This window comes from Equus asinus, chromosome X, assembly GCF_041296235.1.
Source record: "Equus asinus isolate D_3611 breed Donkey chromosome X, EquAss-T2T_v2, whole genome shotgun sequence".
Classification (NCBI taxonomy): Eukaryota; Metazoa; Chordata; class Mammalia; order Perissodactyla; family Equidae; genus Equus; species Equus asinus.
In genome coordinates, this window is record NC_091820.1 from 9,319,907 (window position 1) to 9,346,695 (window position 26,789).

The 26,789-nt window shown below is 40.8% G+C and overlaps 1 protein-coding gene across 2 annotated transcripts; it reads left to right on the plus strand.

Moving 5' to 3' along the window:
• Positions 1-1,989: 1,989 nt before the first annotated feature.
• Positions 1,990-26,414, plus strand: TLR7 (toll like receptor 7). Of its 2 annotated transcripts, XM_014868719.3 has the most exons (3): positions 2,003-2,138; positions 2,469-2,569; positions 22,230-26,414. In XM_014868719.3, the coding sequence occupies exons 2-3, from the start codon at positions 2,567-2,569 to the stop codon at positions 25,377-25,379; spliced, it is 3,153 nt and encodes a 1,050-aa protein (XP_014724205.1). In that variant the 5' UTR covers positions 2,003-2,138; positions 2,469-2,566; the 3' UTR covers positions 25,380-26,414. The 2 variants fall into 2 exon arrangements, with proteins under 2 accessions (XP_014724194.1, XP_014724205.1); XM_014868708.3 differs by lacking the exon at positions 2,469-2,569 and having other exon boundaries at positions 1,990-2,138.
• The last annotated feature ends 375 nt before the right edge of the window (positions 26,415-26,789 follow it).

The following is a 26,789-nucleotide window of genomic DNA, read 5'->3' on the forward strand; positions in this document are numbered from 1 at the left end:
ATAATCTCTCAGGATCCTACCATATAAAATGTGGATGTGTCTTTAGTGACCATACAGCCTCATCTTTCACTTTACAGATGAGTAAGCAGATTTATTTTTATGCAGTCAAATTTTTTAATGCTTTCTTTCAGACTCCAGGGTTGTTGCTGTTGGTTTTTTGTTTATTGTTGTCATCATACTTAGAACAACTTTCCCACTTCAAGATTATAAAAATATTTATCTATGGTTTCTTCTAGTACTTTTAATGTTCAATGTCTTACATTTAAATTTTTGAACCATCTGAAATTAATTTTGATATAAGAAATGAGGTAACATTTTACCTTTGCATCATTTTCTCTTCATTCACTCTTTGCATCCTTAAGGGTCCTGGCAGGAAACAGGTAGCAAATTCAAAGTAAGGAATTGATGAATGTAGCAAAGTGACTATTAATGACAATTTGGACAGGATTTACAGAAATCAGAAAGGATGGTGCGGCACTTCCAGGGGAGGTCTAAAATGTCAAGGAGGAGGAACAATTACTGGAATTCAGGAAGAATGGCCATGAGGAGAGCATCACCTGACAAGAGCTTCATTAGAGGGGTGCAAGCTCTTAGTATTAACTAGTACAATTGACTTCTAATCACAGCCAACCCACAGCCTTGCAAAGGGAGGGAGCCAGGGGGATAAATACCCTGACCTCTCTCTCCATTGGCCAAGCCCAACAAGAAGCCTGCCAGCTGTTGATGAAATTAATACAGCTCAGCCTCCTAGACACAGAGCTGGGGGGGGGGGGGGGGGGGGGGTTGGAGTGTGGATGGTTGGTCTGGAGGGGCAAAGAGAAAGCCTGCAGCCTGCTAGGTAAAGCATTGTAGTCCTGCCCTCCTACCACCTCCTTCATTCCTAGTGTTTCCTGTCAACTTTCTTCCCAAGCATTTCATATTTTTGTTACTATTTTGAATGGGATCTCTCCTTCCATTGCCAGTCTGGATCAGTTATTGTTTATATGTGAGGAAGCTGTTGATTTTAATCTGTTTGCACAGCAGAGTGGTTTGATAAGAAGGCATTTGATTTTTACTGCCTCTGTGAATATCACGTACATGGTATGTGACCTGGGGAAAGTCCAATATCTTTTCTGCATTAATTCCATGATTTGTTTAAAAAAAAGGATAATAAGATATTTACCTCATTTTTTTTAGCATTTAATGAGATAATACCTATAAAGCAGTTAAAACAGTATCTGGCTCATAACAAACCCTCAGGAAAGATCACCTATCATTATTGTACCTAATAGTTTTTCAGCTGATCTGGGGCACCATTGATTTGTCAATCCACTATATTAACCTTGATCATTATCAGCTGATTTCCCCATGCCAAACTGTGTTTTGCAAATTCTCTCCAGGTCAACTAGGTGGACGAAAGGACTTTAAACATGAAATACTGATATTTTGACTCTACCTACAAAAGACCCCAATAACCAGTTAAGATGGGAACAGTTCTCTTGGGGACCCCACTTTGAGGTGACGCTAGTCTGCAAAAGCAGCTGACGTTTTTTAACCGAGCAAGTGAACCAACCGGAAGCTTTGCCACTGCTTAAAAACCAGAGTCCCTTTCAGCTGGGCCTAAGACAGAAGAGGGGAAATTTAGACATGTCTCTAAGATGTCTGTAGAACAGTGGTTCTCAACCTGGGGCGCTTTTGCCCCCAGGGAGCATGTTGCAATGTCTGGAGACATCTGTGATTGTCATAATTGGACATAATTGGAAGGGATAGTACTACTAGCATCTAGTGGGTAGAGGCCAGGGATGCTGCTCAACATCTGACAATGCAACAAAGAATTATCTCAGCAAAAATATCAGTGGTGCTGAGATTGAGAAACTCGCCTAAAAAAGAGGAAGACCCATCTCCAAGGTTGTTTGCATTTAGACAACACATTGCCCCAATTATGGTGGTAAAAATAAGAGGAACCTGGTGCTTCTGCAAACCTCATGTCTGAGGTGGCCTAAATAGTCATGCTCCTCCCCCTACCCACCAATCTTGTCTTTGCACTTGTGAACTCCAGGGCTGGCAGCCTGGAGGTTCTGTGACTCCGTGCTTCCTGCAGCCCATATCTTTATCTCAGCAGACTCCAGACATAGAATCGCTCCATGCAACCAAGAAAGGTATTTTACACCTTGGGACAAATTTGGATAATTTAAGTAACTAGATGTATGAGCTGTTCTTAGGGAGCAGGGAGGGGAGGAGAGAGAACTGAAATCCTATGCATAAAAATCTTAGAATCTAAAGAAGAATTTTGGTAGTCTAAAATGTCAGTTCTTCGAAGAAAAAGTCAGACTTTTAACAATATTAGAAATGGTTTTCTGGAGTATGTCTCTAGCCTGTATAACTTGGAGGAAGTAAATACTATTAATAGGTGTTTTCAACAGCACATGTTCGAGCAATGTTCTCAGCCAGTTTTGAAGCTGAAGTTCGATGTTTTCTCTTTATCTTAGTTGATGCTATTGGGCCCATCTCAGGCTGATCTTGACGCCTCTCATGCTCTGTTCTCTTCAACTAGACCTCTATATTTCATTTTGGAAGAAGAATAAAAATGGTAAGAACAGCTAAAAGATCCCTAAAAAGTATTATCTGTAATCTTTGTGGGAAGAACCAAAACCAGCTGGCAAGAGAGATGTTTAAGAATCTGTACTTTGGTTATTTGCTGGGGAAAACTTCTTTGTGATATTTCATAATCAAGATTAATCACGGTATTTTGTAATTTCAGATTAATTAGCACTTTCTCTGTCCAGCTTCCTATAAGAGTTAATGTGTGCTGTAGTGAGGAGGAACAGAGATTGAATTGGGAAAATAGCTTCTATGGGTCTAACTTTTTCATCCTACATTTTTGGCTTTAAAGCCATACAAATCACTGAAGTTACTTTGTGCTTTTTCCAGCATATGGTGTCCTCTGAACGAGTATGTATATGGGGAACACATAGTTGTAGGACTGCAGGGAACCTGGGCTCGCATGCTGTCAAAGAAAACCAGAGCTGGACAGTGGTTAAAGCTATAAAAGCAGATTTTGTTCAGGAACTATTGCAATAGGGGAAAAGAGACCTCGGTGTAGCACTCGGTTCAGTTCCAAATACAGCAGGGACAAGTGGAGATTCATAGCCAAGGAGCAGAGTGGGGTCAGTGGATGGAAAATTACTAAGAGGAAACATCAGCGCTGTGGCGGGGGGGATTCTAGATAAACCGACTTGACAGGATTCTTGCTACAAACAGGCCAGGGAGATCGGACATCACCTGGGCGAGGCGGGGGAGGATTTGATCAGATAGCAAGGGCAAGGGATTCCTGCTAAAACTGGGCAGATGAACACAGAAGCCCAAAGATCAAGGCCTAGTGGCTTAGAGGAGCCTGACTAAAGTTTAGTCAAGGAGAGAGTCTTTGTCAGTGCTGGCTCGCTTAGTCACTAGCTGGGGGACCTTGGGACCATCACCCAAGCTCTCTTAAATTCAATTTCTCTAACTAGAAAATGAGCATTATAATACCTCTCCGGTTGCCTTGCAGGGCCCTCGTGAGGCTCAACTAACAGAATATATGTTCAAGTCCTTTGCAAGTGGTGTAATTAGGTGTGCCAAAAATTAATCAGAAAAAGACACCCGTAGCCTTTTTCTGAAGTATTTTGTCACCCAAATTAGACATGATGGAGCTCATTCACCAGGAACCCACTCTGCCTTCTAGACCTGAATGCGGGTGCCAGGGCTCATTTTGTGTCTAAGGTCTAATGAAGAGTTAACCATGGGGTACTCTCTTACAAAGGAAACAACTGCTTATAGTTTCATTTCCTAGAAACTCAGAGGTCTATTTTTACGCAAACCAGTGCCCACATCTGTCTTTGCCCCTGAGGATGGCATGATAGGATTGATACAAATAAAGAAAGCTCGCATTTACTGACCACTTACTCTAAGTCAAGCATCATGCTAAGGACTTGATGTCTAGGGATTCTGTTTCTGCCTGAAAGCAGCCCTGTGAGGCACAGAGGAGGGAGCTGGGGCTTCGAGAGGTTAAGGAGCTTGAGTAGTCTTGGCTAGGCCGTCTGACTCCAGAAGCTGTGCTGAAGATCCTCTGCTCTACAGAGACCAAGCCCAGCACACACCGTTCCCCAGGAGACTCAGCAAATGTGGGCTTTGATTATGATATCTTACTACTTAAGAAAAGAAGGAGAAATTGATATATCTTCTATAAGAGGAGACCTGAAAACAATTTTCAGAAGAAATACAAAAGGCCAAAAAGCACCAGGAAACTATTCACCCTTATTAATAGTTATATGTCAGATCCTTTGTTATGGAAACTCCACTTCTAGAAACTCTTCTTTAAGAAATGATTAAGGATGTGGCAAACTAGTTTCAAAGATGGTCTATGCAGCATGGCAAAGAGAATATCTCATGTGCACTGCTGGGGGAGGGTTAATCAACTGTGGAACACCCATTAAACAGAAGAGTATGTCACCATCAAATCATGGTTTCTAAAAGAATACTGAATGACATAAGAAAATACTCATGATGTAATGGTAAGTTAGAACAGCAAGCTAGAAATTGTAAGTATTGTGTATTCCTGATGTTCTCAATGCACATGCTAGATGCTTACTAAATGTTGGTTAATCTATGATAATGGTTTACATGAGTAAACGCATTACCTATTTTTCTTAATAGTTCCACAAAAGAGCCCCATATTCTAACCATTTTAGAGCTGAGAAATCAGAGGCTCATGAGCTTAAGTGATTCACCAAGAATTTACGATCGAATCTTCCCGCTGACAAAGCCCCAGCTAGTACTACAAGGCTCCTCGCTGCGCGAAACCGATGCAGGGAAGCGGAGATTAGTGTTAGAAGGAAACGTGTCCAAATGTAACAGTAGTTTAAATTACTTATAATTTAAAAAATAAAAACATTATTCTGCTCTTAACTATAACAAATTTCTTCACGGCTAAAGAGAGGGATAATACGAATCCACTTATTGAATTAATCGCATCTGATTCTTTAAAAATTTGGAAGATCATGCTGTAGTTAAAAATGATCATTACACATTGACCAACCAGTGTCTTTGGACGCCAAGAATCTCTGCTGTCTCAGAAGCGCACCAACGTATAAGGCTGGGGTGGCAAATTATGGCTGTGAGCCAAATCCAGCGTGCCACCTGGTCGTGTATGGCCCACAAGCTAAGAATGTTTTTTGTCTTTAGATTATTGAAAAAGTCAAAGGAAGAATGCTCTTTCTTGACACGTAAAAGTTATATTAAAATCAAATTTTAGTGTCCACGAGTAGTTTTATTGCTTGTGTTTTTGTTTACGCATTGTCTATAACTGCCTTTGTGCTACAGAGGCAAACTACTCAAAGGGTTGAGTAGTTGTGACAGATTGGCCTCCAAAATTTAAAATATTTACAGGAAAAGTGTGCCGATCGTGATTTATGGAAAATGAGGATAGGCTGTAAGGTCAAATAAGATTTAATAGCTATGGTCCTTGGTGCCTGTTGTGATGCATAGTAGCTGTTGAGTTCCTAATTTATATAAGACTACTTTATATCATCTTATTCATTTATTTTGAAAACTGAGTCTGTTGGGCTAAGATGGTAGAAAGTAAATGATAAAGTCTCTCTCTCTTTTCTTAAAGTAAGTAAGTTATGTCTGTGTACTTAAATTTTTTTCTGTTATATAATGAGACTTTGACATTGGTGGTAATTACATTTTGCAGAGATTAACCTATAATTAGAAATATTTCAAAATTTGCAAAAAGGGGATGTTTGGTTGTAAATCTATTAGAGAAATTCCCAGTGGAGGCTCAGCCTATAAAACAAACAGCACTTAAGTAACTTCCCTTATTATTCACAATGCTTGGTTAGCCCCGAGAGTGATGAACACAATACGCATCTCGTCATTAAACATTCAGTGCCATATCACCTTGGCAAAAGATTAGTGAATTCAAATTCAAGGTTTGCCTATAATTGCTCCCCCACTCCTTGCCTCTTCTCTGTTCCCTTCTCATTGTTCTCTAGCCAGCCATCACCTCTGGTTCAACCCAGCCCATTTGCAGCCTCCCACAGCTTGACTCAACAACTCCCTCCACCAGAAATGCATAGTCCAACACTTCCCTTTCGACTTAGGCAACTTGGCTTTTTTCTACTTTGTGATCTTGAAAATAAATCAGAGGAGCAGCTGAGTGCATGGAGAAGTTGTCCTCGAAGCCTGGCACGTGGTAGCCCACAGGGAGTGCCCAGTATGTTTGCCTTCTGACTGGTTGGTTGGGTAAACGAGTGGAGGAAGGAGAGGAGCAAGTTCTCTCTTAACTGAGGATAACAAGAAGTGTTCCCAGGCCTCAAATGTTCTCATCTCAACATGAATTTCCTTTTCTGAAGAATTTTGCTGAAAGTAGTTTAATCTAACCAGATAATAGCTATTCAAAGAATATATGATAAACACAGGAAGGGGAATGCAAATTAAACACAGAAAGGTGAGGGGGTTTTTTTTGGGGGGGGGGTTCCTTCTTGCCATCAGGTGATCACACTCGACTTCCTCATCCAGGTGCTCTCTGACCGTCCTAGAGGACTCTCTCCCCCTTCTTCTCTCTGAATCCCCAGCATCTCCTGCTGTCTCCTCACTCTTAGCTGATAGCCTTGCTTCCTACTTCACTGGGAACATTACAGCAATTGGAAGAGAGCTTCCACATGCTCCCCTCTCCTTATGTACATACCTAGAGCTTCTACACCCATATGTCCTGGCTGACCTCCTATCCAGTTACCTATCGCTGTGTAACAGATCACCTCAGAATGCATTGGCTTGAAACAACAATCATATACTGTTATGTGTTGTGGGTCCGGGGGTTGACTGGGCTTAGTTAGGTGGCTCTGGAGCTGGGTCTCTCAGTCAGTTGCCTGGGGATGGACTCACTTGAAGACTTACTCTCGCAGGTCTGCTGCCTGGGCTGGGAGACTCGAGAGCTGCAGGCTGTCAGGTGTCTCTGTCTCCATGTGGTCTCTCCAATATGGCGGCTGTGGTATAGCCAGACTTCTTACAAGGTTGGGGGCTCAGGAATCCGAAACAAATAGAGAGAGAGACAGAGAGAGATTGAGAGAGAAGGAGTGCTAGGTGAGGTGGAAACTCTATCACCTTTTTTATCCTACCCTTGGAAGTCCTGCAGCATTGCTTCTGCTGCTGCTGCTCTCCATCAAAATACTTGCAGAAGCCTGCCTGGGTTCAAAGGAGGATGGGTGACGGGTCAACAAATTTGTGGACTCATAGTAAGGATGAAATGTTTCTACTCGTAGCTAGCGCCAATTTCTCCACTAGTGTACGAGGTCTCCTTCCTGATCACGTACTCAGGGTCAGTGCTCTAGCATCTCCCCTTTCTCTCCTACGTTATCATCATCATCATTATTAATGTTTTTGGGGGAGGTTTTTGCTCTCATGACCTGAAGTGTGTCATTCTCACCAGCATTATAACATGCTGCTGTTTTTCTCATCCTAAAATAAATTCCCTTGACCCTCCTGGCCCTGTGAACTGCTGCCAGTGTCTTTGTTCCCCTTTGCAGGAAACTTCCCAGAAATGTTTGCTGTCTCCAATCCCTTTCTTTACATTCTTGCAAGAACTTTGAAGTCATATTTTATTTGGCTTCACCTTCAAAATATATCCAGTATCTGGCAAGTTCTCACTCCCTCCAGCCCTGCCAGCGGGCTCTTTGCCTGACTTACTGTAAAAGTGTCTTGACTGGTCTCTGTGCTTCCTCTTGCCTCTTGTTGTCTCTTCTCAACACAGCAACCAGCATGATCTCCTAAAATTTAAGTCAGAGCATGTCACTCTTCAGCTCAAAGACTTGCAGTGGATCCATATGCCACTCAGAGTAAAAACCACCATTCTTGGAATGGCCAACAAGGCCCTACATGCTGGTGGGGGACTGGGGGTGTCCCTCTTTGACTTCATCTCTGATTATTCTTCTCTTCCCCCTGCTCCAGGCATACCGGCCTTGTTGCCATTTTTGTGAATATTCCAGCATGTTTTCACCTTGGGACCTTTGCATTAGGCTCTTCCTTCTTCCTGGCCAACTCCCTCCTTTCCTTGAGATCTTTGCTCAGATGTCAACTTCTCAATGATGCCCACCCAAACCACCCTATTTGTAGTCATAACCCCATCTCCCATTCCTGGTTCCCTTCACCCTGCCCTACGTTTTCATTTTCTATAACATTTTATCACCTAACATCAGACATAATTATTACAGTTATATATTTTTGATTTTATGACTTAGAGAACGTGAGCTCCAGAAGAGCAGGAATCTTTTCTGTTCAGTCCACTGATGTGACCCAACTTCTAGAAGCAGGTACCTGGCACATAGAAGGTATCAATAAATACTTGGTGAATTGCTTATTTTTCACAGTTTCCTTCCACGTGGTTATGATGAAGTTTTATTACTTCCTCTGTAATTTTTTAATGTTTTAGTAAAAGCAATACATATTCTTCGTAAAACACTTAGAGCAGAGGAGGATCTAACATGGAATTAGAAGTCCTTCTTTCCTACCCAGCAAAGGCCTCCTTCTTACCACTGCCCAGAAGAAATCACTGTTAGAAGTTTCTAATGTGTTCTTCCCTACTTTTCTCTGCAAATACACATCAGATATATGTGTATATATTCATCATAAAGGGATCATATGCTATGATATTTTGATGCTAAAGATTCATTTTATTTTTTATAACTTAACAGGATGTCTTGCACAGTTTTTCCTGTCAATACCCATTGCTCTACCACATTCTTTTTAAAGGGACAATTGGTATTCCGCTATTGAGGGTTTTCGGTTTTTAACCATTCCCCCAAATTGATGGGTTGTCATCCAGTTCTTCCTATTCTTACTATTTCAGAGAGCTGAAAAAAACTAATGAAATGGTTTCATCTGAGGACATATAAAGTTTCTTATAAAAAGATGTACTAGTTGGTTTTTGTTTCCCCTCTCTGCAGAATCCTTAGAAGGTTCCTGGTGGTTGGAAGCTTTGCTTAGACCATTTTGAAACAATAGCAGCTGCAGGTTCTCGGGGACGAGGAAGACTCCTAGCTGAGGTCAGGCCCTGGTGGATAAGTTTCAGAGGGCTCCGGGCCAAGCCTCAGAATCATAGAATAACCACAATAGAAAAGGAGCATTGAGGTTAGTTAGCTCGACTCCCACAGTTCGTAGACGAGAAAGTCAAGGTTTAGGGAATTCAGTCAGCAGCCCTGCATCAGACAGAGTGGCTGGCTCCTGATCTGACTTTCAGTTCACAGGATGCTAACCCCTGAATGAATAAGCATGAGAAGTCAGACTAATCCTGGTCTTCCTCTAACTTGTTGCAAGACGCAAACCACTTAACCTCCCTTCCTCACTCTTGCCATCTGTCCTGCCAACTCCTCAGATTTCATCCGTATGTCTATCATAAGCTTGCAAAGTCTTGAAGGTAAAAACACTGTCTGCAAAGCACAAAGTTTGAAACATCTCGGTAAATGTGTTTTCCTATTAATCATAGCTCTACAACCATAGAACCATTCTGGTGGGAATCTGAAATGGATGTAAAATCAGGAGAATTCAGCTAAATATGGGCTTAAGTCCTGCCACAAAAATGATGCATCCAGGGATACGATTTGCCACTTCAAAGGGTTGTGTATTCAAGTTTTTGTTAGAAGGGTGGACAGGCAGCATTACCTTTAGGCCTGACTAGCTCTTGTCTCACAACCTCTTTTTTCTTCCCGCCATGGATTTCCCCGACAGCAAAAAGTTCTGTGCTCAGGAGATATGCACAGCTTCTGAGAGATAGCAGTAGAGGAATTTGGTTCCTAATTGGATAAGAATGGTGTCTGACATGGTGCCTTACATAGAGTCGAGTCCCAATAATGTTTGTTTAATGACTGCATAAGCATATAATTCTTTATTATGAAGGTAAAGCTCCGCATGCCTTTAAATTGATAAATTCATAAACTACCCTAATATAGCATTGCTGGACGTCAGGTGCAATTCATAAGAAATGTACTATCTGAAAAGTCTCTTTCTTTTTTTTCCCTCAAGCTGGTCCCACTAAAAAGGTAAATATCTTTTTTAGTGTTTGGAAATTTTTCTTGTGAAAATTCTAAATAGCACAATATTGAAACAATACAATGCCAAGAAGGCTTTAAGTGAAAAGGAAATTAAACAAGATGCAGACACACTTTATACCAAGTGCATTTGCTGTGACTGTATGAGAGAACTCGAAGATGATTGGTCAAAGTGAAGTTTGAATCTTGGTTTGCAATTGCCTCTCTGATCTCTGCTTTTTCCTCATGAAATGGGAATATTTATATGTCCTTTCGGCTTCGTTGTCAGGGCGCGGTGATGTAATGTGAACAGTGTGTCCACCTCAGCATCTGGCACATCAGTACGTGATAAAAGGCAGCTCGTATAAAAAACAAACCCACAAATGGTTGTCTGATGACTGTTCAACACGAGTTCTACAGTTTTCATTTTAACAAAAAGAGGTGATTTACTGACAGAATAGAATACCTGTGCATACAAAATCAAACGTTCTCATTTTTTACCATAATTAACTCGCTAATTGAACATCCAAATTTACCCAGTGTATTTGTGTGTGTAATTAGCTATGATTCATTACCAAAGCTGGGCCTATTTCATGGTATATTATGCTATTTTACGAATCGAATTAGTGAAAGACGCATCTTTAGGCAATCATTGCCAAAAAAGTAAGCGAAACAAAATAACACAGATTCTTTGTGTCAAATGGAGAAAGAGACCGGGCTCAACGTTGAATGAACTTACATTTAAAAATAATATTAGTTGAAGCTAAGACCTCAGGTTTAGTCTGAAGCAGGTAGTTGCCAATGGTTTGAAAGGGGAAATTTCCACACTTAAGGAAATTTCCATTGGAATAAAGGAATATTTCACATTTTTAAATCATCTTCTCAAGAATATCTTCTAAGTTTGGAAGCCTCAAAGGTATTATTTCTCTTTAAATAACAAACTTAGAAAGGCTTAGTTCATTGAGTCATCTTTTTTCCTCACCTGCTTGATCAGAGCCCAGTTTCTCATTGCAGTTCATCTTCCCTCTGGCATGGATCTTGGAACACAAACTTGCTGGTATCTCTGAGTTCCAGGCTTCTGCCGCAGCTGGCATGGAGAGCCAAGAGAAGTCTTGTGTGGCACATAGCATTCCAAGAGCCAGTTGGGCTGGAGCTCAATCCTTGAGCATAGGACAGGGACAGTCTCATCCTGGCTGTGCCTCTTCCCAGGAGAGACAAATGAGCTTTGTGTTCTCACTGGGGTTTCAGATTCAAGGGGGCAGAACTTCTGAGAAAACAGATTGTGTAGGAGTCTTTCTGCAGCTCCACTCCCATGGCCTTTCTCTGACACCATTCCCTTCCTTCTGGTACACTTTTCCCACTTCAACCCTTTATTTTAGAGGCCCCAAGTCCTCCTGGTCTCCCCTCGTCCCCTTGTCAAAAATCTGATCTTTGGAAAAACTACTATTTATAATCTTTTATTATTTTCTTATTATTTTTCTTGGTGAGGAAGATTGGCTCTGAGCTAACATCTGTTGCCAATCTTCCTCTTTTTGCTTGAGGAAGAGTTTCCCTGAGCTAACATCTGTATCCATCTTCCTCTATTTTGTATGTGGGACGCCATCACAGCATGGCTTGATGAGCGGTGTGTAGGTCCATGCCCGGGATCCGAACCCACAAACCCCAGGCTGCTGAAGTGGAGTGCACAAACTTAACCACTACTCCCCCGGGCTGGCCTCAATTTATAATTTTTTTTTTTTTGAGGAAGATTAGCCCTGAGCTAACTACTGCCAGTCCTCCTCTTTTTGCTGAGGAAGCCTGGCCCTGAGCTAACATCGTGCCCATCCTCCTCTACTTTATATGTGGGACGCCTACCACAGCATGGTGTGCCAAACGGTGCCATGTCCGCACCCGGGATCTGAACTGGCAAACCCTGGGTCGCTGAGAAATGGAACATGCGCACTTAACTGCTGCGCCACTGGGCTGGCCCCAATTTATAATCTTTTAATGTGAGTCTTCAATGGGATTTTAAGAAAGTTCAGAGCCTTGATTTATTCAGCAAATATTTATCTCACACTCACTATGTGGCAGGCATCATAACGATGTAGTAAATGTAAAGATGAACAAGGCTCTGGATGTGTTCACCACCTAGAGGGAGAGATGGGTGAGTTGACGTGGAGACTTCTGGAAAGGCAGTATAGCAGTCCAGCTAAGAGAGCAAGCTCTGTACTTAGAATTGGGATGAGGATGAAGTGAGTTGCTAAATGTCATTGGTTGAAATTAGCAGCATGTGTATGGACTTACAGGCTTTGCTTACAGGTAATATATCACTTACAGGTAATATAATTTCTTCTAATATTTGGTAGTCTTGGGACTGAATTTGCTTAGAGTTCATTTCATGCATGAATTTAACATAGCCTAAGATTTTGCCTAGACCAGAGGTTTGCAAACTACAGCCCATGGGCCAAATCTGTCTGGCCACCTGTTTTTGTAAGGCTTGTGAGCTAAGAATGGGTCTTATAACTTTAATTCGTTACATTCTGAATGGTTATTTAAGTACTCACATAATATCCTCAATTTTGCCTAAAATATTTACTATCTGGCCCTTTACAGAAAAAGTTTGCCAACCCCTGGTTCTAGCCCAATACTGTCTAATAGAACTTTCTACAATGATGAAAAATGTTCCATATCTTCCTGCTCAAAAACAGTAGCCATGAGTCTGATGCAACTTTCGAACACTTGAAATATGGTTAGTGTGACTGAGAAACTGAATTTTAAATTGCATTTAGTTTTAATTAATTTAAATTGAAATATCCATATGTGACCGGTGGCCATCATATCAGACAGAGCAGCTCTAGACAATTTTAAGTCTAAAGATCCTGTATTCTGTCAGTGTTGCTCTCTCTCAATTTAATCAACTCCCCAGAGGCTGTCTGAGTCATGGGGAAGCGGCACTCCTAATCAGATTCTTTGCCCTGGACTGGCTTTCATTGTCTGCTAGAATATGCTTAATGGAAAGTGCTTGAAAAATACATGTGAGCATACGCTTCTGTCCTCTTAAGGCTGCTACTTTGACTCTATCCGTTGTATCTGCTTTAATTTGGGGTAAAGCAGTTGACTTTTTCAACTCTGCAAGGCCCCAAATTAAGGAAGTCTTAATCACATTCAGGCTGCAGGCGGAGAAAACCTCACTTAGTGACAGTATATTTCCTCCCATCCCTGCTTGCAGACTGGCTAACTTAAGCTCTCATTCATTTCTCTCATAAGACTGCTAAAAACAGTGAGAAGCCATCAACAAACATCATCATTCTGATATTGCCAAACCATTTCCCCTAAGAGTCAAGTCACAGTTGGCATTCTGGGGTTCTAACGCACAGTGTGGTGACTGTAATTAACAATACTGTATTGTATATTTGAAAATTGCTAAGAGAGTAAATCTTAAAAGTTCTCATAACAACAAAAACAATTGTAGCTATGTGAGGTGATGGATATTAACTAGACTTATTGTAATCATTTCACAATATATACATATATCAAATCATTATGTTGTACACCTTAAATTAATACAATGTTACATGTCAGCTATATCTCATTAAAACTAGAAAAACAAAAGTCACAGCTGGCAGGCGTTCTGCCTTTCAGGATGGCACAGGTGATAGTTGTATCAAGTGTTTTGTGATGGCATTACATGTCACCAGCTTTCCAGCCTCCAGTATCTGAGTCTTTCTTGCCCGTAGCCTGATGACATCAACGTCACATATTTTAGGTTCTCTCATGGGCAGCAATTTATTTCCAAGTTCTAAGTTCGACACTGGCTAAAATTAGGTTTGCATTTGTGCAGTAGAAAATCGAATTAACACTGACTTAGCATAACAATTTTATGATTTCTCATAAATTCCTGGAAGTCAGCAGTCCAGAGCCATTATTTATGCTCTGTTCTATGAGGTCATGCAAGGATCTGGATAGCCTGCATCATCTACCTTGTTGCTCCACCATGCCTAGCATGTTTTCCTCATTTGCATCATCCAAGATGGCTTGCTACAATATTCATATTAAAATAAGCCAGATGGAAGTAGACAGGAGGAAGAGGAACAGCACCACCATTCAAGGACATGTCCCAGAAATTACACATCTCACTTCCTCTTACATCACATTGGTTTTAACTTGGTCACATGGCCATGCTTAGCTGCAAGGGAGTCTGGGAAATAGAATCTGTTTTTAGACTGGCATATGCCCACCTATAAATGGAGATTCTATCACTATGAGAGGAGAGAAAGGGGAAAAAGATGTTGGGAAATATGTAACAATCTCTGGACTCTGTGAGGAATTAGTTGGGAGTATCAGAAAATACCCTATGGAATAAGAACAACATATAGTTAAGCTACACATATACAAGTGTCAGCATCTTGTCTGGAAAGAACGAATGGTCTTTCCACATTGTGTCTTAAATCTGTATATATTTTTTCTCCTCCACTATGTTTTGAGCTCTTTAAGGGCAGAGACTGTGTGTCTGCTGCCCCTAGTAGATATTCAATAAATATTTGTCATGTGAAAGAATGGAATTCTGATATTTTTTCTAAATTCTTCCTCACCAGATACTTGGTACAAATCCTATCTAAGGAATCATTGGGGAATTTTCTGGTCCAGTCCGATTGTCTTGGTTCAGAAGGGTTGTCTGTGTCCTTGGTGATTGTTGTTTCCATGTCTGTCATCCTCTTGTAGAGGGGTCTTTTCCTAAGCACAGCACCTGCCTCAGAAGAGTACACAGCTAGTGAACTACTATGCCAGGACTAGGACCCAATTCTTCCAACCCTCAATCTAGAATTCTTTCCACAACCTCATGTGTAACCAGTGCTATAGGAGATGAGAGGAGGGAGTGATACTTCTATCTGGATTGATCCCAGAAGCTTCTTGAAGAGGATGAGTTTGAACTGGGCACTATAAAAGCAGAGCTTCTTAAACTCTCCCCACCCCCAAGGAATCCTCGGGCAAATAGAAGAGACGGAATGTGACCCCTGGGGAGTCTAGGGGTATAGCCTGAAGGAACCTACTCTAAGAAGAAATTTTTTAAGTATTTTGCTTTATCTCATTCATTCCATTCTTTCATTGAAGTATTTAGCAAACATAATGAAACACTAATTAATTGCCAGGCATTGTTTTACATGAGGACACACAAAGCCCTGCTATCTTGAAGCTTACATTCTCATGCAGAATAGATAGTAAACAAATAAACACATAAATCATAAGCACATAAATTATCAGCAAAATAATTTCTGCTTGTGCTAAGGACTATGAAAGAAATAAAGCAGGTAGTCTAATACAGAGTACATATACCTTTCTGTGCCTCAGTTGACTCATCTGTAAAATGGAGATAATAGTAGAGGTCTGCAATTCCAAAATCCCAAAACTGAAAGCTATGTTCTAACTCAGTTGATGGCAAGCATGACACGATCTTGTTTGTTAAGGTGAGCCTGTATTGTTATGACTTTCCCTCTTAGGACTGCTTTTGCCGCCTCCCATATGAGTTGGTATGGTGGATTTTCACTTTCATTTGTCTCCAGACACTTTTTGATTTCTCCTTTAATTTATTCAATGATCCATTGATTGTTCAGTAGCATGTTGTTTAGTCTCCACATATTTGTCACTTTCCCAGCTTTTTTCTTGTAGTTGATTTCTAGTTTCATTCCATTATGGTCAGAAAAGATGCCTGTTATGATTTCAATCTTCTTGAATTTATTGAGGCTTGCCTTGTTTCCCAATATATGGTCTTTGAGAATGTTCCACATACACTTGAGAAGAATGTGTATTCTGCTGCTTTTGGATGGAGTGTTCTTTATAAATGTATTAAGTCCGTCTGGTTTAGTTTTTCATTTAATTCCACTATTTCCTTGTTGACTTTCTGTCTGGATGATCTATCCATTGATGTAAGTGGGGTGTTGAGGTCCCCTACTATTATTATGCTGCTGTTAATATCTCCTTTTAAGTCAAATAATAGTTGCTTTATGTACTTTGGTGTTCCTATGTCAGGTGCATATATATTTTTAAGTGTTATGTCCTCTTGGTGGAATGTCCTATTTATCATTATACACTGCCCCTCTTTGTCTCTCATTGCCTGTTTTATCTTGAAGTCTACGTTGTCTGATATAAGTATGGCAACACCTGCTTTCTTTTGTTTGCCAGTAGCTTGGAGTATCATCTTCCATCCCTTCACTCTGAGTCTATGTTTGTCTTTACTGCTGAGATATGTTTCCTAGAGGCAGTATATTGTTGGGTCTTGTTTTTCAGCCCACCCTGCCACTCTGTGTCTTTTTAATGGAGAATTCAATCCATTTACATTTAGAGTGATTATTGATATATGAGGACTCAATGCTGCCGTTTTATCGCTCTTTTTCTGGTTGTTCTGTATTTCCCTTGTTTCTTGTCCTATGTATTTCAGACTACCAATTCAGTTTGGTACTTCTCTATGATGGTTTTCTCATTATTGTCATGTGTGTCTCTGTTCTGATTATTTGTTTAGTGGTTACTGTGAGATTTGTATTAAAAATCTCATTGATGAGATAGTCCATTTTCTGATAGCCTCTTATTTCCTTAGTCTAAGCCAATTCCATCCCTTTTTTCTTCCCCTTCTAAGTTATTGTTGTCACAACTTATTCCATCTTGTGTTGTGAATTTGTGGTTAAAATGATGAGATTATATTTATTTTTGATGTTTTCCTTCCCTTGATCTTTAATATTATAATTGTTTGCTAACCTGTTCTGATAGAGAGCTGCAATTTTCCGATTTTGTCTGCCTATTTATCTCCTTGCTCAAGTCTTTGTAAATGCTTTCTTTTTTTCAGGTATGAGGGCCTTCTTGATCATTTCCTGTGGGAGAGGTCTTGTGGTGATCAACTCCCTCAGCTTTTGTTTATCTGGGAAAGTTTTTATTTCTCCATCATTATCTCCATCATTATCTGAAGGATATTATCTGGATAGATATTCTTGGCTGAAAGTTTTTGTCTTTCAGAATTTTGAAGCTACCATTATTCCCCTCTCCTAGCCTGTAAGGTTTCTGCTGAGAAATCTGCTGAAAGACTTGGAGGAGTTCCTTTGTAAGTTATTTTCTTCTGCCTTGCTGCCCTTAGTATGTTTTCTTTGTCATTGACTTACACCAGTTTTACTACTATATGCCTTGGAGAAGGTCTTTTTACTTTGATATAATTAGGAATCCTATTAGCTTCTTTTACTTGTATTTCCAGCTTCTTCCCCAGGTTTGGAAAGTTCTCAGCTATTATTTCTTTGAACAAGCTTTCTGCTCCATTCTCCCTATCTTCTCCCTCTGTATTATCTATAATCCTTATGTTGCATTTCCTAATTGAGTCAGTATTTCTCAGGGAATGTCTGCATTTCTCTTTAGTCTTAGTTCTCTCTCCTCTTCCATCTGAAGCGTTTCTATATTTCTGTCCCCCAGACTGCTAATTCTGTCCTCCGTAATATCAGCTCTGTTATTTAGGGAGTCCAGATTTTTCTTTATCTTACCCATTGTGTTTTCATTTCCAGCATTTCTGATTGGTTTTTCTTTATAGTTTCAATATCTTTTGTGAAGAATTCCTTCTGTTCATTAATTTTGTTCCTGATTGCATTAAGCTGCCTATTTGTATTTTCTTGTAAGTCATTGAGGTTTTGTATGATGGCTATTTTGAATTCTCTGTCATTTAGATTGTAAATTTCTGTGCCTGCAGGATTGACTTCTGAGTGCTTGTCATTTTCCTTCTGGTCTGGAGTATTAGTATATTTCTTCATCCCATTTGATGGCATGGATTTGTGCCTTCACATGGTGATGGTATCTGTTTGAAGATTCCACCTGCCAGCACCAGGGGGGAGGGCTTCAAGAGCTGTGTATTCTGAGCCCACCACGATCCCTGGTGTCTTTGCCTATCCTTAGAATCTATGCTGACAGGACCTGTCTGGGATTTCTGGCTTGCTGACTCACAGCTGCTGCTTTTCTTATGTATGCAGGGGTGCTCTGGCCAACAAGCAGAGCTGGAGCACTGGGTGGGGGGAGGGGCACTTTCTTCCATGCATGATCCCAGGGGCATTCTTGCACTGCCCTCACTATCTGCTTTCCTGGGGTGCTGGCTTGATGAAGACACCCCTGCAGTAGCTTAGCCACCTCTGTGTGGGGCTTTCCCATCGGCTGTGAGGGAACTTGGAAAGTAAAGGTGTTCCCATGGAGAGCCACCCCGTCCCCCTCTTTTTTTCAGAGCCACTCATGGTCTCGTGCCCTGGGTTGCTGCTGGGGAGGGAGAGGAGCTCCCCTTACCTCCTTCCACTTCCTCCCGGGGGGTTCAGCACCTCTGCCTTCAGACATATGGCTGCAGACATATGCCTTCAGACATATGACTCAGAGGTCTTTTGTGTTGTGTGAATGTCCTCTGTCAGTTTATGAGTGTCCTTTTCACTGTATCTTAGGGGGGAGAGTCTAAGGAAAGAGTTCATTCTGCCATTACGCTGACATGACCTTCAAGCATGACATGATCTGAACTCATTTGGAGGCAAATCTTGACCTGAACTGAGTGAGCCAGTTCCTCCTTTATTTTTTTAATCCCACTTAGAGTGGACAACCCTGTGCTTCACTGCACAAATATTTGTAAGGTTGATTATGGGATGCTTCCCCAGGCCCCAGTAGGAGTATTACATAATATGGGTACATGCATCATATTACCTTCTGAAATTTGAAAAATTCTGAATTACAAAACACATCTAGCCCCAAAGATTTTGGACAAGGGATTGAGGATCTGTAGTACCCTGCTCATGTGGTCGTTATGAGGATTAAATGAGTCAATATGCATGAAAAGCAAAAGCACTGAAAATGATCCCTCGCATATGGTAAGTGCTACCTAAGTTAACTACTGTGACTGTCATTATCACTATGGTTACATGGGAAGGTATTTAGATAAGTTGGTCAGAGAAGGCCTTTCGGAGGATGTGTCACTTAAGCAGACAGCTAAAGGATGGGAATGACCTGGCTGTGGGAAGAAGAAGAAAAATAATTTCAGGGAGAGGGAACAGCAAGTGCCAAGACTGGCTCAAATGGAGAACAGAAAACAGACTAGATGTTTGGTGTGTGGTCAAAGAAGGGGAAAGATGGTTCAAGGTCAGAGAGGTAGGCTGGAGTCAAAACATGCATGATACAGCAATGGTAAAGACTTGATTTCATTCAAAATGTAATAGGAAGTCCTTGTAATTGATCTGATTCGTATTTATAAAGAATGCTCTGATGCTGTTTGATGAATGAATTGTAGAGGGGAAGGGCATCAGGGAGACCAGTTTGGAGTCTATTGCAGTCTTCCAAATGAGACCTAATAGCTATTGGAGAAGGGAGGTGGTAGTAGACAAGAGAAAATTGGACAGGTGCAAGAAAAAGTTTAGAAATAAGGGAGAAGGAAGGCTTTCTGATTAACTTTTAATTCTAATTTATAATATGTCCATGTGCAGAGGCTGAAAATTTTGCAGTCATTGTCTCAGGTGTGTTAAGGTCTGTGGTTTTCTGGACCCAGCCATACAGGCTTGCTAGAGCAATTCTGCACATCTCTCCCCAACTCTGCATTCAGTGACATCACACTGGCAGCTCAAAATCGGCCATGGCAAACCAATTTACACCATGGGAATTGGCAAATCAAGATTTAAATCAGAGATTTGTGGGGGCAGGAGAGACTCAATTGTTAAACATTTACCAGCACGTCACTGTTATTTTTTGTCTATAACTAAACTTCCTTCATCTTAGAGCCTCCGTTTCCTCTGATCACAAAAATACTTGAACCAGGCATATCCTGGAAAACTCAGTGTGATGATTGCTGTCTCAACCACTTCATGTTTTTAACTCAGTTAATTTAGGAATCCTCTCACCTCTTCCCAGGTCTCATCTAGGTTCATGGGGATGGGCTCGGAAGAGGGCCCTTGGTTAATGATTTGTCCTTTATCCATTTTGGCCCCCTCTGGAATGTAACTCCCCTCTCTGATCCACTAAAAATATCACTCTTGGCAGCCCTACTTATTGCCTTTTGATAGTGGCATTCATGAACGCTTTATGTCTTCTGGTAGCAGCATAGCTGGGAACGGGGTCCAGGATCTAGGATCCTATTATCAGGGACCATACAAAGAGCTCACTCTACTTCTCTCCTTTCCCTCTTCTAAAGCCCTTCCCCCCATCTTGACTTAACCTCTCCTCCCTAAGTGGTGAACATTTTTCCTAAATCTTTGAGTAAGACTGATGCTCAAGGAAGATATACCATATTTATCTAAGGGCTTCCCATACTCCTTGGCCTATTGCCATATCTTCCCAGGGATCTGAGTGCTCCAGACTGAGAAGGGTAGCCTGAGAGGGCAATTCGAATTCTGGTGGGTGGAAATGGTAGGGAAGAGTACTCCAGTGGGGGGACTTGCAGGTCAGGAAACTGCATGCTGGGCTTGGGTTTAGTGATTAGAGACGCCAGTAGGGGGTTTGTATGGGAAAGCCTAGACAAGTAGATGGGGGACCAATTATGGAAGACTTTGGATGCCATGATAAAAAGTTAGGGCTCCTTCCAGAAAAAAGAGAAAGAAAACCATTTTAAAGATTTAAGAGCAATATAATCTGATTAATGTTTTGGGAAGCTTGATGGATAGGGTGGATTGGAAAAGCGAAAGCCTGGGACAAGTATGAAGCCTTGGAGCGGACCAAGTGTGGAATAATCTTGACTGAGACTGTGTCAGCTAAAACAGTAAAGCAAGGAGGATATCATGAGGGACAATGAGGGAGGTCAGCTGGGCTCAGTGAATGGTTTTAATGATGGGGAAGAGGAGACAGGGTGGTGAAGAGAAAAAAAAAGACAGTCTTATACCTCTAACTCTAACAAATTTAGGTAAAGATGTGTGACAAAGCTCTCTGAGATCCTTCTGAATCATCTTGCATCAGAGAAAAAGAAAGCTGATGGAAAACTTGCTTATTTACCTCCTATTGAAGGAATTAAGAGAAATAGGTATTTGGTTTATTACATTATCAGTGTTATTGGTTTTTTCAGTCAATTGGGAGGACAAAAGCATTGGTTGAGCTAGAAGCCTGTTGTCGAGACACAGGCTGGATCATTCCATGGATAAGCACCAGTGAAACTAAAACCAGTGTTCTGGAGTAAAATATTAATAGAAATCCTGAAACTTGAGTGCAAGTCCATGGTTAAACTACCCTCTAAGGCAGGGCAAGTTCAAGTTAATATGGTGATTAATAAAGCTCTTCAGTAGTTCCCATATTCCCTTTTAAGGTCTTCCTCCCCAAGGTCCAGGTGTCTCTCATGCTAAACCTGGATGCTCAAGAATCAGCATTCAAGGGGAGGTTCCCATATGTCCCACGTTGCTTTAGAGAGTCTTGGGTTATGCCTATAGTCTAGGCATAATTATTATAAATTATATTATAAATTATAAATATATCCCCTCTTCTTTCACTCCCATAAGTATCCTGTTTGATCGGTGCGAGATCACCTTGGCAGTGCCCTGACTCTCTACTCTCTCCTTTCCACATTTATGTAATGTAAGCACAATATGTAGGGAAAATGTTTACCCCCAAATCATCTTGGAGATGATTTTCAAAACCAATCCAAGAGGAAAGCCAGCTTATAGAATGGCAGTGCCAAAATGGCAGGAGTTGGGTGACCTCGGGCAAATCAGCTAATATTGCTGAGCTATGTCTTAATCTGTAAAATGGGGATAATGGATCTCCTTTGTTTTTCTACATAGAATATTAAGAGGTTCAAATGTTGTGAAAGACTTTTGTAATGTGTGCCAGAGCAGACTTAGCAGGCAAACATTAATTGCACTAAAGTCTTAACGTGTTTTCTTCCCAGATGTATTTGCATACACATTCATCCCCCAAAATTTCAGGCCTTGGCAACTAATTGATGGCTCTTCCATTGTGGCATTCTAAATAATGGTGAATAAGACAATGCTGCTCCTACAACCTTAAAGCCAAGTGCCTGAAAAGCTAAGATGCTAAAAGCTAAATATGTAACTAAATAATTATGAACCTTGGTAACTAACAGATACAGTCATGGGGTGGGGGTTGCTGTTTAGACAGTTGAGAATAAGACTTGAATTGTTTATTTTAAAATGTAGCAAAACAGAGGCAGTAAATGGAATTTTCAATTCTGATTCTTGGGTATATTTTAGATTGATGATTTGTTCTTATATTTATTTTTAGATGTTTCCTATGTGGACATTGAAGAGAGAATTTCTTATCCTTTTTAACATGATCCTAATTTCCAAACTCCTTGGAGCTAGATGGTTTCCTAAAACTCTGCCCTGTGATGTCTTTTTGGATGCCCCAAAGGCCCAGGTGATTGTGGACTGCACAGACAAGCATTTGACGGACATTCCTGGAGGTATTCCCACCAACGCTACCAACCTCACCCTCACCATTAACCACATACCAGGCATCTCTCCAGCCTCCTTCCACCAGCTAGAAAATCTGGTAGAGATTGATTTCAGATGCAACTGTGTACCTGTTCGGCTGGGGCCAAAGGACAATGTATGTAAGAATAGGCTGCAGATTAAACCCAGAAGCTTTAGTAGACTCACTAATTTAAAATCCCTTTACCTGGATGGAAACCAGCTTCTAGAAATACCTCAGGATCTTCCTCCCAGCTTACAGCTGCTGAGCCTTGAGGCCAACAATATCTTTTTGATCATGAAAAAGAATCTAACAGAATTGGCCAACATAGAAATGCTCTACTTGGGCCAAAACTGTTATTATCGCAATCCTTGTAATGTTTCATTTTTCATTGAAAAAGATGCTTTCCTAAATCTGAAAAATTTAAAATTGCTCTCCCTAAAAGATAACAATATCACAGCTGTCCCCACTATTTTGCCATCTTCTTTAACAGAACTCTATCTTTACAACAACATCATTGCAAAAATCCAAGAAGATGATTTTAAGATGCTCAATCAGCTGCAAATTCTTGACCTAAGTGGAAATTGTCCTCGTTGTTATAATGTGCCATATCCTTGTACACCCTGTGAAAATAATTCTCCCCTACAGATCCATGCAAATGCTTTTGATGCCTTGACGGAGTTACAAGTTTTACGTCTGCATAGTAACTCTCTTCAGTATGTGCCCCAAAGATGGTTTAAAAACATTAACAAACTTAAAGAACTAGATCTCTCCCAAAACTTCTTGGCCAAAGAAATTGGGGATGCCAAATTTTTGCATCTTCTTCACAACCTTGTCCAATTGGATCTGTCTTTCAATTACGAACTTCAGGTCTATCATGCGTCTATGAATCTGTCAGAGGCATTTTCTTCATTGAAAAACCTCAGAGTTTTGCGGATCAAAGGATACGTCTTTAAGGAGCTGAAAGACCTTAATCTCTCCCCATTACGTAATCTTTCCAATCTTGAAGTCCTTGATCTTGGCACTAACTTTATAAAAATTGCTGACCTCAGCATATTCAAACAATTTAAAACATTGAAAGTCATAGACCTTTCAATGAATAAAATATCACCTTCAGGAGAGTCAAGTGAAGTTGGCTTCTGCTCTAACACCAGAACTTCTGTAGCAGGTCACGGGCCCCAGGTCCTTGAAACATTACATTATTTCAGGTATGATGAGTATGCAAGGAGTTGCAGGTTCAAAAACAGAGAGACTTCTTCTTTCTTGCCTTTTAATGAAGGTTGTTACATGTATGGGCAGACCTTGGACCTAAGTAAGAATAATATATTTTTTATCAAATCCTCTGATTTTCGGCATCTTTCTTTCCTCAAATGCCTAAATTTGTCAGGAAATAGCATTAGCCAAACTCTTAATGGCAGTGAATTTCAGCCTTTAGTGGAGTTGAAATACTTGGATTTCTCTAACAACCGGCTTGATTTACTCTACTCGACGGCTTTTGAGGAGCTACGCAACCTAGAAGTTCTAGATATAAGTAGTAACAGCCATTATTTTCAATCAGAGGGAATTACTCACATGCTAAACTTTACCAAGAACCTGAAGGTTCTGAGGAAACTGATGATGAACAACAATGACATCTCTACCTCCACCAGCAGGACAATGGAGAGCGAATCTCTTACAATTCTAGAATTCAGAGGAAATCATTTGGATGTTTTATGGAAAGATGGTGATAACAGATACTTAAAATTCTTCAAGAATCTGCTAAACCTAAAGGAATTAGACATCTCTGAAAATTCCCTGAGTTTCTTGCCTCCTGGAGTTTTTGAAAGTATGCCTCCAAATCTAAAGACTCTCTACTTGGTCAACAATAAGTTTAAGTCTTTCAATTGGGGAAAACTCCAGCTTCTGAAGAATCTAGAAACTTTGGACCTCAGCTACAACCAGCTGAGGACTGTCCCTGAAAGATTATCCAACTGTTCCAGGAGCCTCAAGAAACTAATCCTTAAGAATAATCAAATCAGGCGTCTGACAAAGTATTTTCTACAAGATGCTTTCCAGTTACGATATCTGGACCTCAGCTCAAATAAAATCCAGATTATCCAAAAGTCTAGCTTTCCAGAAAATGTCCTCAACAATCTGGACATGTTGCTTTTGCATCGTAATAGGTTTCTGTGCACCTGCGATGCTGTGTGGTTTGTCTGGTGGGTTAACCATACAGAGGTGACTATTCCTTACTTGGCCACAGATGTGACTTGTACGGGGCCAGGAGCACACAAGGGCCAGAGTGTGGTCTCTCTGGATCTGTATACCTGTGAGTTAGATCTGACTAACTTGATTCTGTTCTCACTTTCCATGTCGATGGCTCTCTTTCTGATGGTGGTTACCACAGCGAATCACCTCTATTTCTGGGATGTGTGGTATAGTTACCATTTCTGTAAGGCCAAAATAAAGGGCTATCAACGTCTGACACCAACAGATTCTTGCTATGATGCTTTTATTGTGTATGATACTAAAGACCCAGCGGTTACAGAGTGGGTTTTGGATGAGCTGGTGGCCAAATTGGAAGATCCAAGAGAGAAACATTTTAATTTATGCCTTGAGGAAAGGGACTGGTTACCAGGGCAGCCGGTTCTGGAAAACCTTTCCCAGAGCATACAGCTTAGCAAAAAGACGGTGTTTGTGATGACAGACAAGTATGCAAAGACTGAGAATTTTAAGATAGCATTTTACTTGTCCCATCAGAGGCTCATAGATGAAAAAGTGGACGTAATTATCTTGATATTCCTTGAGAAACCACTTCAGAAGTCCAAATTCCTCCAGCTCCGGAAGAGGCTCTGTGGGAGTTCTGTCCTTGAGTGGCCAAGAAACCCACAGGCTCACCCATACTTCTGGCAGTGTCTGAAAAATGCCCTGGCCACAGACAATCACGTGACCTATAGTCAGGTGTTCAAAGAGACGGTCTAGCCCTTCTTTGCAAAACGTGACTGCCTTACTTAGCAAGGAGAAGCTTGGCTGCCTAGATTTTCTCATAAATGTCTCATCAAAAGAGTGTTTTTAAATTCTCCAAGAGAGGAATTTCCCATATCAGAAAGGAGTCACCGTTGTATGACAAAGGAATTGGAAAAATGGGATTTATATAATGCATTGAGTTGTCTTTCTTATCTCTCTGTCTCCAGTTGCACTTCCGTCTCTCCCTTCTGCTCCTTATAAAATGCTATTGGGAGAAGGGTAGCAAGTAGAGGACACAGGGCTCTCATACTCCTGTAATTGTGATTATTAAATATATACACAATTACAAAATTGAGAGGAACTGCATTTCTACCCAGGTGCTGGTATGTATAGAAATAGGGGAAAAAATGCTCAAGGTCTGTCAATATGACATCAAAATGACCAGAGTTAATTAGTGAAATAAAAACGCAGTTAATTCCTCAACTAATTGCTTCTGTGTCATCTCGCACCCACTTCTGTGCAGACCGAGTGTTAGCACCCAACAGGTGCTTGCTGTTTAGGTGCTGCTTACTCTTTTCCCTTGGGTCTGTTGCTGGGTTCCATGCGGAAGCAGTGAGAAACATCTTTACCATCGATGGACATAGTCTACTTACAAATGGGAAAAAATTAAAGTGATCTGCCTTTATATAAAATGATGTTCTTTACTTTTCATGATAATTTACCTGCTTAAATATTGTTATGGACTAAGTGTTTCTTTCCCCAAAGTTCATATGTTGAAATTCTAACCCCCAATGTAATGGTATTAGGAGGTGGGGCCTTTGGGAGGTGATCAGGTCATGGAGGTGGAGCTTTCACGAATGTGATTAGTGCCCTTGTAAGAAGAGGCCAGAGAGCTAGCTCGCTCTCTTCCCACCATGTGAGGATGCAAAGAGAAGTCAACAATCTGCAACCCAGAAGAGGGTTCTCACCAGAACCCGACCGTACCAGCTCTCTGATCTCGGACTTCCAGCCCCCAGAACTGTGAGAAATAAATGTTTGTTGTTTAAGCCACCCAGTTTATGGTTTTTTATTATAGCAGCCTGAGCTGACTAAGACAAATATTTTTATCTGCATTGCAAAATACTGTATCCCAAGTAAAATTGCCTCATCCAATGATCTTTCAGACTGCTTTGTTAATTTATACTGTATATTTGTAATTATCTGCAGCCTTGATCCACCAATATTAGATAGTTTTGGTAGTAAATGCTAAAGGAGGACCCCAAGAGCATGTATTTATTTATGGTTATGAGGCAGGGATGACAATTATATGGATTCCTTTAAATTTTGAGGGGCTGAGGGAGAAACATATTTATAGACCTTAACACTGAGAAAGGTTCAGTCTTGAACTTCTGCTTTACTACTCAAAAAAAGCAACAAAGGGGCTGG